General features: G+C 32.3%; 1 protein-coding gene across 1 annotated transcript in view; it reads right to left on the reverse strand.

The window, feature by feature from the left end:
• Window positions 1–3,048: 3,048 nt before the first annotated feature.
• Window positions 3,049–14,623, reverse strand: part of LOC145683354 (hemolymph lipopolysaccharide-binding protein-like) — a 536,466-nt gene continuing 524,891 nt past the window's right edge. The window contains exon 4 of the mRNA XM_081754691.1: window positions 3,049–3,281. Within this exon, the coding sequence (XP_081610817.1) occupies window positions 3,118–3,281 (164 nt within the window). The 3' untranslated portion in view covers window positions 3,049–3,117. The remainder of the gene's footprint in view (window positions 3,282–14,623) is intronic.

A 14,623-nucleotide genomic window follows, 5' to 3' on the forward strand; every position in this document is an offset into this window, starting at 1 on the left:
TATATTTTATTGTTTTAAATTCTTTATCTGTCGATATATGAATATAGCTATTATATGTGAGTTTCGACAGTTGTGAACGGCGTACTTTGGTAGTCTAAACATTAGTTTGATCTGGATATTCGATAATATTGTCTACTAGTATGACCAAAAATACTGAAATCACATTTTGTGGTAGAATTTATCTATATAATGCGTACAAGGCTACAGATTTAGTAACAGTTTATGAATATATATGGTTATTATAAAAGCATTCGCCCCTAATGACGATTAGAAACTCGCAGCTTTTTTAAAATTATCAGTTACAACTTTGAATTACTTTCTCATGAATCAAAAAATTATTATTAATCACCATCATATGACTAGTAATAATTATTAGAATTAAACTTTAGTTTTCAGCCTTGACAGGCGCCCTTAAATTGGGTACAAAATCTTGCCTCCACAACCTCGCCGCCCAAAATCTTGCACCTCGAAATCTTGCCGGGGTTAAACCTCGCCTGGTCCAAACCTTGCCGACCAAAACCTCGCGGCCAAAATATCATCAGGCCAAAACCTCCCCTGTCCTAAACCTCGCGGGTCGAAAACTCGCACGGCCAAAACCTCGCCTGTCCAAAATCTCGCGGACCAAAATCTAGTCGGTCCAAAATCTCGCCTTGCCAAAATCTCGTCATACCCAAAATCTCGCCTGGCTGAAACCTCGGTGTCCTGATCTCGGGACACAGAATTTCGCCTGGTCTCAACTATGTGGGACATAATCTTGCTGGGAAGAAATGTCAGTATAAAACGTCGTCACGACGATTTCTTTGATGTAGAATACTCTGTACATTACTATATGTATATATTTTAATAACATGTAATTGAATTACAATTATGAGAACAAAAACTCTAACGCGTGCTTTGAAAATCTATCCTATATAAAAATTAAAGTGACTATGTTTATAACATCATACCTCTTTAGCCACACGACCGATCTCTATGAGATTTTGAACATAAATGAGTTTCTGGTCTGGGATGTATTTTATAATATTATTTTGAAGGCGCAAGGAAGAGCAGGGATAGATATGTAAAAATCCATAACTCTTGAACCACAAGACCATTATCGATCTACTTTGCCACACAGATCACTTTAGACACTAGAATGGTTTTTATCATTTCACTTTGACGGGAAGGGGACAGGATGGGGGAGACATATGGAAATACATAAAATGAAAGTGGTAGCTTTATGACATAATAACTGTTGAAACACCGTACTGGTCTCGATCAAATTTTCAACCTATATGGGGTTTGAGCCTGATATGGTTTTTATTTTACTTTGTCGATGACCTTAGAATAATTCGAACAAACTCATATAGTATTTATGAAATTATGAAATAATACCTGAGTTTTACGACACTCGTTATGTCTTGTAGGTTAATGAAGACGGAGACATCAGGATGAAGGAAATGACAAAGTGAGAGGAAACAATGAAACCCTGAGAAGACCCAATATATTACGTATCTTCTCCTTCTCATTCTTTTTATTATTGTTGTTATTATTATTTGTAATATGAGGTTGCATATTAAGAAACTAATTCGTAAATTTTAAGGAAAGGTTACATTCCGCAAGGTTTTAGCCAAGCGAGGTTTCGGTCCGCGAGGTTTTCGGACGGCGAGATTTTGGCCCAGGAGGTTTTGGTCAAGCAAGATTCTGGGCGACGAGATTTTGGGTGGCATGGTTTTGGCGGCGAGGTTTTGGCCACGCGTGGTTTTGGCCCAAGATTTTTTGCGGCGATGTATCTGCCTCGACATCTTGTCCGTGTTACGGCACCTTCAACTATTTTCTGCAATTATTTTCTACCCACTTTAACTATGTTTTATTTTTGTTGAAGGAAAATAATATTGAATAATATACTATTATGTCATAAATATTCTTAACCTATGGTTAATTTGCATTATTTAAGCATACGGAAAGAAGTTATTTTAAATAGCATACATTCTTATAAACACCCGATGCGATGTGTCTATATATGCATGTGTTTATCAGACGTAAGCTTACAGTAATCAAAAATGTACTCAATGCTATTCAAAATTTTCTGATACTTATTATGAAAAATTAACTTCCGACTTTGACTACACATCACATGTATATCAGTTTTGCACTACTTTAGAGTCAAGATTTTAAAAATTGATATAAAAACTATACTATGCTTGATTAAACAATTAATAAATGAATCAAGAGTAGAAATTGATCACGTATCTTTCGTGGAGATGCAGATAAAAAAACTCGTGATGAACATCAAATTATATTTTTTCTTTTTGAGTTTTAAAGTACCAATATAAAGATGTGAATTCAACTTCTAGGTACAGACCACCGAAAAATGTATTTCAAGTTAAGGCGAGAGACTCTTCATGGGGAAAGATAGATACAATAAAAGCAATAGTAAATTCATAAATACATGCTCATTGATGCACGGGTATATAAAAAACATATATGAGAAACACCAATAATTTACGCCAATCATTTTAAGTGTTAGACCATTTAATTAAATGAGTTAATTATGTGATTATTGAAAGTAATATATCTTGACATGTACTCTAAGACCTGAACACTTCGAAAATCCAAGAGAGAGATGGCCATTGCCGCTTGCTGCGGATGGCCTTTTTTGATATCAGAATTAAAGCAGTTCGTTTCTACTGCAATTTAATACACTTATTTCCATTACATTAAACATTAATTGAAGTTACATGCAAGTTCATTTTCGTCATGTGGCTCACATATGACGTTTCTCCAATCAGCTATTCATGTTTAACTGAACGCTTAAATGGATAATATATTTGAATGTGTTGGCCAGTCATTATTTGTGGACTGGAAAATTCGTGCCTACAGCTAGCCGGTAGGGTTATCTCGTAAGAAACTTGAAATGAGGATTTTGCTGCTGTTCTTATATTGTAAAGCCCTCAGTTTAACTTTTGCTATTGCCCTCCCTTTTTTTCTATATAAGGAGAAGTATTTTTTAAAAAGGAATCTAATAGTCCAAAAAACTATAATAGTAATCACAATAAGTAATTTCAATATTTATTTTATTTTGTATTATTTGGATTATATTTGAATTTATTTTGGATTATCATGGTTTATATTTCATTACAACAGTCCATGTTCGCAAAAGAAACAATGATTAATATCACAGTTGACGTCATTATAACGTGCTGTGTTTATGCTGAACGATCCGCAGTTTTCAAGTCCATTGTGATTGTTAGGTTCGTTTTCTTCCCAGAACATAAAACCAGTTGTTTCCAGTTTTTGACCTAAAAGAAAAAAAAACATTATATTATGTAAACGGTATGCTTAAGATATTTAAAAATGTATCATATTTTTTTGTAAACATATATATTATTAGAAATGCTATTTAGGCAGGTTGAATAAATATACATATTTGACTCAGAATTCCTTCAACAATGTTATTAAATTAATACATTTCCAAACATGGTATATGTTAATTATTAAACCGTTAACTTAAAGATGATATTTTAGAATATGAACCCTCGAATAGGTTTCTAGGAAAACTATGTTTCTTTGCAAATCTGAAAATTAGTGCACCTAGTAGGTCGGCTAGTTTATAGTCGGAAGTGTACAGACTCAACAACTTACGTTGATTATTTTAAATTAGATATTAAAATGACAGTGCTGTTAATATTTCTTTTAATATTATAACTATTTCTTAATTTTGCTTTGTGGATAACTGTTAAATTCTCCAATCATATGACGTATAGTAGTAAAGAAAAATCATAACAAATCAAATTGCATTATTGAAGGGTAAATACGATGACGCAGTTCTATAATAAAATAATTATCTTAACAAATTTGACCAACCCAAAAATAGGTAAATTATTCCAAACATCAATTAATATTGTTTATTATGCTGAACATATTGTTAACATTTACGTAATATGTGTCAAAACTAAAGTTTTAATTACTTTGCTGCATATATTGTTGTGTATGTTGATAAGACAGATACATATGCATATCTAAAAGTGTTACATATATATTAACCAGAGTCGATTCCACTACTTACTACAGCATATGCTTTCAAATCCAAAGGCAGATCCGAAGTATTAAATTTCGTCTTCAAAAAAATCGTTCCAATTTACCAAATTATTAGCTCTTCATTTCGCAATTCTGCGAGTTTGAAAGCTTGAAGAAGAGTAATAACCACAAACCCAAGATAAGGTACTAACCTAAGTGGTGGGATCTAGACATTCAAAGAAAATTTAATAATTTATTATATACAGTTAAATTCATCTTAATTTTTACGTGTGCAATCACCAGCACAAGTATCTTCACCCTGAGTGCTCCAATATCATTACTGGGTGTGCAGATAACTTGCAGTTTGTAAAAGCGTTTAAAGATATTCAAAATAACTTAAATGGAACATTTGTTCAGAAGAACAGTGGTGAGTCAGGTCTTTATGCAAATAAAATTGTGAGCAAATGACGCACGAAACAGTTCCCCATTCTGAAATAAATCTCTATAGTTCGGAGCATATTATCCAATGAGCACCATATAATAATCGCAATATTGCTTTGTATATAATGTATTATTTCATCACATACTGTAATTTCAAAGAAAGAAATCAATAACAACGCGTGAATCAGAAAATACTTGAAAGTAGAACCTTTGTAAATCATTGCTTCCTTTGACATCCCTCGTCAAATTTCCACATTCAAATATTAATTTCTTTCTGGAGAGGTTAAGATCTTCCTTGTAACACTGAGGATATATTGAAATTGAATTTGAAACATTTGAATAAGTTTGAACGTCGAGGGGATTTGAACCAGAGTCTCTCGAATAGAAGCGCAATGCGCTTGTCATTAAACTATAGAGCCCTTTTACCTTATGTAGAGATTGTTAGTTAATTAAATCAATTCACGTAAGTCTATATGCAAAATATTAAATTTAATATAAAGACAAATTACTTATGTGATTGTAACAACACCTTAAACAAGATTTCCATGTTTAACTCATATACAAGGTGTGTAGAGATTTCTTATTAAGAAAAAATACCACTAGATGATACTCAACTTAGGCTTCCTTATCATTTTTTAAACTACCATTAGTGCACATCTTAACTTATAATTTCCTAAGAAGAAGACGTAGTAGGCATTATTTTCGAATTCTTTGAATTGTAACAACACTAGTAAAACGAGAAAGATATAAGTTTTTATTCTGTAACAACTAGTCTATTTTCTTGACTTTAAATGACTAATTAGTATGGGTGCAAAAAGACTTAGCCGTTGATAAACCCAGACAATTTCTTACTCTTACTCGTAGTGGTAAAACATGAAATGTTTCAATCCCGTCCTGAAATATGTTTTTTTGTTTATTGGCATGTATCATTTACGTAATTCTATTGTAATTCTGTTATTTATTTAATTATAATTAATACCATTATTGTTAACTATAAACTATAACGTATTTTATTAAGAAATAAATAATCACATTAAAGATATTTCCTGTAAAAAAAGCTCAGTTTCTCGCCTCATTCACTCTGAAAAATTGAACTCTACTTTGTAGTGCCATGTCTATTAGGATATGTCGAGAAAAAATCATTTTTTTGTTTCGAAATACTCTAGCGAAAGGTTACTTATTGTAATAGGAAGATATATCGACATAAAAAGGAAATAAAACGCTTAACATCTTCCGTACTCGCATCACACTTAGCGTTGTTTAAAATTGCAAAAATCTCCCAAAATTGCAAAAACCGTATTTTATTAAATTTATTTCAAGCTTTTAACATAAATAAATATAAAATTTATTTCAAGCTACGTTTTTAACCCTTTTTATTTTTAAAGAATCTAAATAAGTTAAATTGTGATTAGTAATGTTACATTTTCCGTTCGCTCATGGTCTGAGAAAAAACAGAATTATATCAATATTTATCAATTTTCATTATGAAATTCCTAGCTCTGCACAAAAAAGCCTGACTTCACTGACTTTTATTGAACTGATTTAAACTTAATTGAATTATACACGGATTGAATCATAACTGGATTGAATCTATTGACAAAATAGTTACGAAGAAGGTAAATTTGAAGGCCCAGCGTAAAGCTCTCAATCTTCAATTTTATTGTAATGGTAAAAGCGAAAAATACCATTTTAACTATCTCAGAATTTATATACGTTTGGTTTAGGTGTACTACTTTGTGTACCATAAGAATGCCATTTTAACTAGGCCAGAATTTCTGTACCCTATTGTGCCAAACAAACGAAAAACGAAATTTGGCTGGAGTATTTAGGTTTGTACCAACCAGAAAAAGTAAAGAATGAATAAAACTTTAGAGGACTATTTCATTTTGTACCAACTGGAAAAAAGTAAATGGCCATTATAGTTTTTGTACTATTCAAATAAACGAAGGAATAAATTTGAGTGTCCTATTCAATTTTGTACCAAGCAAGAAAAAGTGAATAAATTTCATTTTAACTAACTCAGCATGTCTGGATAATTGTGGGGTATTCAAATCAACAAAGGAATTTGAGTGGATTATTAAATTTATACCAATCAGCAAAAATACAAATGAGGTCCATTTTTGAATTTGATATTGTTTACTACTCAAATAAACGAAGGAATAAATTTAAGAGGCCTATTTGGTTGTGGTGATAGATTTTTGTACTATTTCGTAGATTTTTGTGTCTCCCAGAGAAAGGGGCATATTAGAGTTTTCCAGTACAATTTTTGTACAATAAAGAGAGCCATATTACTATATTTATGCCATTTTGTATACTATTCAAAATAATCGAAGAAGGGCAAATATTTTTATCTCGAATGTCTTGTAACAAATTTTAATTGTCTCTACGGTCATTGACTGGCTCACAGTTATATGGTTAATGGACGTGCGTTTAGCGAATTAAGTACAATTTTTCCCGGCCATTAACTGAATATTTGAATTTAAGATTTATTCAATATGAGCTGCCATTGCTTACAGAGGAAAGATATTGATCTGTAAGAGAGTAACATCATATATTTAATTTTCACTTAATTTTGTAGAACATGCTCTACACCACCGTTACTAAGGGATGAAGACGTACTAAAGAAAAGAAATGAATGTCAACTAATAATGTCGATAATAGAGCATGGAAGAAACAGCATGCTTATTCATTTTGGATCACCCTGGTGATAGAGGAAAAGTCAGAAGGAAAACCAGACTAAGACAATATCATAACGAAGGAAGAATCAACTCACCAAAGAAGAGAAAAGTTTTCAGTTTCTTGTTGCCCACCATCTATAAAAAGTGCTGAATTATTAAACATTTAGAAATATTATTCTGTGTGTTGCTGTAGATATTTAAGCTTCTCATTATTAACACACTAAATAAAATAAACAAGGAACGATACTAATACACATAATTGTTTAGTGTAATTTCATTAGGCATTTCTTTTACATAACGATAGAGACAAAACATATTTAGAAATGTGACTTATTTAAAACGGAATATTTTTTCTGTTCGTATAAGACATTCGAATTTAAAAATTTGCCCATCTTTGTTTATATTGATTTGTATAGAAAACGTTCAAAAGCACAGTATTATGGCTCTCTTCCTTCTACAAAAATTGGACTGGAAAACTAAAATGGCCCTTTCTCTGGGGGAAATAAAAATATGCAAAACAGTAAAAAAATCTTGCACCACTACCAAATAGGCCACTCCAATCTATTCCTTCGTTTATTTGAGTAGTACAAAATATAAAATTCTGAGTTATTTAAAATGGACCTTTGTTTTTTCCTGGTTGGTGCAAACTTTAATAGTCCACTCAAATTCTTTCGTTTACTTGAGTGCCCCAAAATTATCCAGAAGTACTGAGTTAGTTAAAATGAACTTTCTTCACTTTTTCAGCTTGGTACAAAATTGAATAGGCCACAAAAATTTATTCCTTCGTTTATTTGTATTGTACAAAAGCTATAATGGCCCTTCACTTTTTCCAGTTGGTATAAAAGGAAATAGCCCACTAAAATTGTATTCATTCTTCATTTTTTTCTCGTTGGTAGCAACCGAAATACTCCACCCAAATGTAGGTTTCGTTTATTTGAATGGCACAATAAGGTACAAAAATTCTTAGTTAAAATGGTCCTTTTTCGTTTTTTCTGCTTAGTACCATTTTATTATTTCGGTTATTTGAGTAGTACAAGATGGTATAAGATACTCACCTGGTTAAATGGTCCTTCTTTGTTTGGCATAAAATGTTGAATACCCAAATTTGTTCTTTCGTTTATTGGACTAGTACGAATGTGCATAAATTCTGAGTTAGTTAAAATGGGCCTTTTTCGTTTTTTTCTGGGTAGTACAATTTTATTCTTTCGGTTTTTGAGCAGTACGAAAGGGTATAACATAGTCAGCTCGTTAAAATGATCCTTCTTCGGTTTTCCTCTGGTTGCTACAAAATTAAATAGCTCACTCAAATGCATTCCTTTGTTTATTTTGATTAGTTCAAATGATATAAATTTCGGACCTTGTCAAAATGATCGTTTTTTGCTTTTTCTGGAAAATACAAATTTATTCCTTTGTTTATTTAATTAGTTGAAAATGCTATAAAATACTTAGCTACTTAAGATAATCCTTCTTCAGTTTTTCTCTGATTGTTACAAAATTAAAGACCTCACTCAAATGCATTCCGTCATTTATTAGAGTAGTTAAACTCATATTAAATTCTTAGTTAGTTACAATGGTTTTTACTGTTTTTAGGTCAGTCAAATTTATTCCTAAGTTTACTTGAATACTCTAAATGGTACACTATTTTTAGTTTGTTAAAATGCTATTTTTGGTACAAAACTAAATATTCCATCGTTTATTTGAGTAGTACAAAAAGGACATAAAATCTCAGGTTTTTAAAATAACCGTTCTTTGCCTTTTTAAGGTTAGTACAAAACTAAATAGTTCACTCAATTTCTCCCATTATTTGTTTAAGTAGTACAAAAGGTATAAAATTCTGAGCCCATTAAAAATTCCATATCACATTGGTAAAAAAATTGAATGGGTCACTCAAATTTATTCCTTGGTATATTTAAATAATAGAAGTTGAGATAAAATACTCAGCTAGTTAAATTGAACATTAATTTTTCTCGTTGTTATAAAAAGAAGAACTCCCAAATTAATTGAATAGAACCAACAGGTACAGAAAATATAAACTTGTTAAGATTTTCCTTCGTTTTTTCTGGTTGATTCAAAAAACTAAACATTCAAATTTGTTCTTTTGTTTATTTGAGTAGTATAAAAGGTTCATAAATTTTGAGCTAGTTAAAATGGTGATTTTTTGTTTAAACAGTATAAGTTAAATAAAATGCTAGGCTAGTTAAAGTCGTTCTTCTTCTTCATTGTTCCAGTTGGAACAAAGGAAAATAGTCCACCCAAATTTTATTCATTCTTCACATCTTCTTCTGGATAGTACAAACTAAATACTCTATCCAAATTTATTCCTTCGTTTATTTGAGTGGCATAAAAAGGTATAAACTTTTCCTTTCTTTTCGGTGGTACAAATTTATCCCTTTGTTTATTTAAATAGTACAAAACGAAATAAAATGAACAGGTAGGTAAAATGGTCCTTCTTTGGTCTTTTTTTCTAGTTGGTACAAAACAAAATACTTCATTGAAATTTATTCCTTTGTTTAATGGAGTAGTACAAAATGTTATAAAATGTCTTAGTTGGTTGAACAGGTCCTTTTTCGCTTTTTCTGCTTAGTACAAACGTATTCCTTCCTTTATTTTAGTAGTATAAAATGATATAAAATTCTGAGTTAGTCAAAAGAGGCATGTTTCCGTTTTTTAGGTTAGTACAAATTTATGTCTTCGTTTATTTGAGCAGCACAAAATTATTTAAAATTCTGAGCAAGTTAAAATGGCATTTCTCGTTGGTACAAAATTAAATAAGTCACTCAAATTTATCCATTCGTTATTTTAAATAGTACAAAATGGTATAAAATACTCAGCTAGCTAAAATGGGATTTGATTGTTTTTTCACGTTTGGTAGAGAAGTAAGTAGCACACCCAAATGTATTCATTATTCACTTTCTTGTGCTGGTACAAAACTGAATAGGTCATACAAATTTATCCGATATAAGTTATTTAGGTTTAAATATTTGATTTTTTACCTCGAAAATCAATACTTTTGGACATGTAGCAATTGATGACCTATTGTTAAATGTGGAAACATCACCTCAATATGTGGCTCAGTTTAAGAGTTATTCGAGTTTAAATATTTGACCTTTGACCTCGAAGATCAGTACTTTGGGAACTGTAGTAGTTGGTCCTCTATTCCTAATTGTGAAACAGCACCTCAATATTTGGCTTCGTTTACGATTTATTCGGGTTTAAATTTTTGACTTGACATCGATGTTTAGTGCTTTTGAGACATGGAGTACTAAATGAATGATTGTGTAATTTGTTCTATGTTACATAGGTGTTGATAGAAGAAAACGAGTACATTCCTATTATTGGTTCATATTCTTTGCTGTATTAAATAGGGGTTGTAATATGTGTTATGTTATATAATTTTTAAAAAATAGGCCATGCTCTTTTATACATAGCGAGTTTCAATGTTAAAGTAGGGGTTGAAAAAATGGACCTAAAGGAAATGAGTACATCCTAAAAATGTGTCGTAAAACAGTTTTCTATATCTGGTCAAATCTCTGCTATGTTTAATAGGGTTTGAAAATATACTCATAGTCTAATGCTATGTAGTCTTACTTGTGTATTATCAACTATGTTATATGAGGGTGGCAGTATACCATAGATGTGTTTATAGTTTTTGCTATATTACATAGGAGTGCTGCTCATAGTCTCTGTGTTCACAATGTTATGTCACATAAGGGTTGATAAAAGGGAACGAGTACACCCCATTATTCTCTGTTATGTTAGTAATATTCTTTTACCTTAGTTAGGAGTACTGTTCGTGTCTCATATGTGTTCGTAGTCTCTGTGTTGATTGTCTTACGTAAATATTGCTATGTTAAAAACTAAAAACAAATAATTACTTAGAGCGTAAGTATTGAAGTTGGGCTGATTATAGATGTCCCGTGTTAACCCCAAGGATGTCGCGAAAAAAGTGTTTGTTGTAAATTTAGATAATTTAACAAAGGCAGTGCTGGAGAAAATGAATACACCTAAAATAACTATAGCAACTTGAAGTTACTCTTGATTGATTAACGCCAGAGCGGGTATGTTAAAGACATGCCTGAAAATAGTTTGGTGCCAGGTGGGTGAAACAATTTGAATGTCTACGAATGGAGATTCAATTAGATGCATATACGAATATCAGTACACTAGTGGAACTCGTTCCTTTCATTCATATCATAGAGCAAAACATTTCTACAAGAAAAGTTCGTCTACCACAAAGCAAAATATATTTTTAAAGTGTTGAATAAATTCATCTCTCTGTATGAGTCGTCTGATAAAAGTCAGGCTGTAGCCCATTTATCTAATTTAGTAACCGGAACACTAAGTCAGAAGGGCAGCGATAGGATAACAAATTTCTTTCTCAAGTGTGTGTAAGTCTGTAAATTAGAGATCTAAAGTAAAAGGATAGATTAGACAATTAAAAGATTAACTTGCACGCGTCAATTAATGTATTCTAAGGAATAGTCATTTTAAAATGCATAAAAGCGTGATAATTTGCATATGAAAATGGATACATTGTTATACAAAATATCTCATTGAAGAGTTGCGCCGGGGTACGCAGAATGGTAACCTTTCAATAAGAGGATCCATAAAAGTACTGTACATTTATGAAACAAAAATCACGAAGAAAACTCCTGTTTACTTGCTTCTTCCTACGGAATATAGGATTGAGTACTGTTCAAGCAAAGATACGACTGCCTAACCGATATTTCAATTACTTGGCAAAAAGGTAACAATCGTTGAGAAGAAAAGTATAAATATCTACGTGAACATAAAACTACAAACTACATTCACTACAACAGTCTCACCCAAACTGTGATCCGTAGAGCCCATAGGTCTCCACGAGAGATTCCTAGGAGCTTCATCAGCACCAGTGATGCAAATGATAATTGTTACTTGCTAAACAATATAACATGGCAAAAATTAGGTCTTCCTTTTCTCGTTAGAAATGAGACCACTTCAATCAAGGGAGAATGTCATCTGATATCGTACTGTTAGTAATAACTGTACTAAAATATCATGGTTTCTAATAAGTGGATTTCAATGTGAAACAAAAAAATATATTTTGCTCCATTTTCCACTATTGTTTCTAATGAAGATAAAAGAATGAATAATGCTTCATATTTTATTTATAATTTATACGTTAGTTTTTTTTAATAAAATGCATAATATAAACATATCGAAAGAAATATTCTTGGGGCTCCACATCAAAATTTTGCGTGATAAACGAATCCGCAGCTGAAAAAAAATGGAAAGCGCTGCAACACACAATTGACCAAACTAGATCAATTACACAGCTAAAATTTTGGATCAGCAGCTCTAGGAATTTTATGAAAAAGTTCAGAGTGATCACAGTTCCACTATCCTTACTATGACACCGACGTCCTCATTCATCACTTAACCATAGCTCTCATGTTAAACGCACCTTGGGCTTTGAATGGAAGTCCGTATCATATAATGAAGACAAATCGCAAAATATTACATTGAAAAATTCTACAGGTACAGTAAATTCTTTGGGAATAATCCACGAGGTGAAACTTACTGAAAAGTTTCTAGAGGGAGAAAGATCAACACTCCGTAACAAATAGTGCATATTTTACTGAGTACATTTGAAACACTATTATTATTATTATTATTATTATTATTATTATTATTATTATTATTATTATTATTATTATTATTATTATTATTATTATCAAATTCATGTAGGTATGTTGTTATACACAGTATTAGTTGAGATTCAAACGGTAATCTTAGTGTCATTGAAAAAAAATATATATTAACATAACTCCTAATATGACTGACGATAACTTTAAAAAAAAAATATAGTACCAGTTGCCAAGGGTTGGAACATATTCTTCTGGGCCTACAAAAGCAGTTATTAAGTTAGCCACACTGAGAAAAATAAGTGGTAACCTAGTGGGGGTTAATGGACAATTTAGCTGCTAGAACCAGTTAATAATTTGTAACAACCCTTCTGAGACAAAAAAGGTTAATTTTACGAGGTCGCCGGTAATCAATCAAGAAAGGTTACTAGAAAATGTGTAGAAACAATCCAGTGTTTGGTTGCTATTAACCTATAAAATAGGTTAGAAGAAGGTAACCAATTCAAGAAGGTTAATTTAATTTATAACACTGTGTTGTTATCAACCGATTTTCACACAAGGCAAATTTAACCCTCCGAAACTTGTTTACTGGTAACACTGCATTACTAGAAGTACAAAAAGCAAGGTCGCCATTTGCAATTTTAAGAACGAAAAGTTTTAAGAATTATGAATACATCCGAAGGAATAGGAAAACAGTTATTAAAATATGGATTCTACATAAATTAATAGAGAAATGTGAAGGAAAGTTTATTTACGGAGGTTTATGCATATTCTGAGATTTAAATGAATAAAATGTTATGTGACATGTTTCTAGTACAAATATCCACACTAGATGGTAGCACTACTAGTTGTGTAATTGTCGTCAAATAATTCACACACTCTTAACAATAATTTTGTAATGTGTTCAGGAAACATAATGCGTTTTACGTTGCTTTACGGTACAAATACCAAAATCCTTTTACGTCTTTGCTTATAGGGAAGGGTATCACCCAAACAAATTCTCACTGTTTGATGTTAAATACTTGTGATATTGGTGGCTTATAAGGGTAGGGCGTTCACATACTTTCCCAGAGCTTTGCTTTGCTCTGCTCTGAAGCGCCACTAGAGCATAGTGACGAGTTTTGTAATTTCCTATCCTCTATCCTGGTCACTGAAGCTTGATCTCTGTGTGTATCGGTTGAGAGACTAATCTAGCCCAACTCATCAGATATCTACGCAGGTTGATAGCATCTTTGGCCCACCTAGACCACTATCCAAACGGTGGTCTTCAAACCTGTAACCTAGACGACCCCTGCTATGGCATCTGGACAAGGCCCCGGTCATTCTGGATTACCTTCTGTTGTTGTACAGGGCCCCTCTCTGACGGCGGCAAAGCTTGATAAGCGCAAAGCCCGCCAAGAGTCAGAACCGAGCGATCCAACGGGTCAATCTGCAAAAGCTAGTTTTGCTGCTGCATTACAGATGGCACCTCCAACGAAACGCCATCATACTTTGAGTGAGTCTTCCTCAGCATCTAGCAATATGGATACTGAGATCACTGGCAATACATCATCAGCTAAACCTATCGTTCATTCTTTTCTCCTAACAAACTACGACGCCAAATACCATGATTTGAAACAGATCTATTTACGTTTACTTAAGTACGTGCCACGGTCGGATGTCAAGCAGCTCATACCCACCAAGAATGGTATTATCATCCGATCCACAGATCCAAACATGGCAACCACACTTCGCAATACTTACTCTTTTGAGATCTTTGGCAAATCGGCAAACCTTCAAAAGCTTACCTCTCAACAAGCGAAGCAGCCTCCACCTCCTCGCAAGCCTCCGGCTCTCTCTGTAGTTATCCGAGGAGTTGATCCACAATACACTGATGCTGAG

This window comes from Thermobia domestica, chromosome 4 (assembly GCF_964235325.1).
Source record: "Thermobia domestica chromosome 4, izTheDome1.hap1.1, whole genome shotgun sequence".
Taxonomy (NCBI): Eukaryota; Metazoa; Arthropoda; class Insecta; order Zygentoma; family Lepismatidae; genus Thermobia; species Thermobia domestica.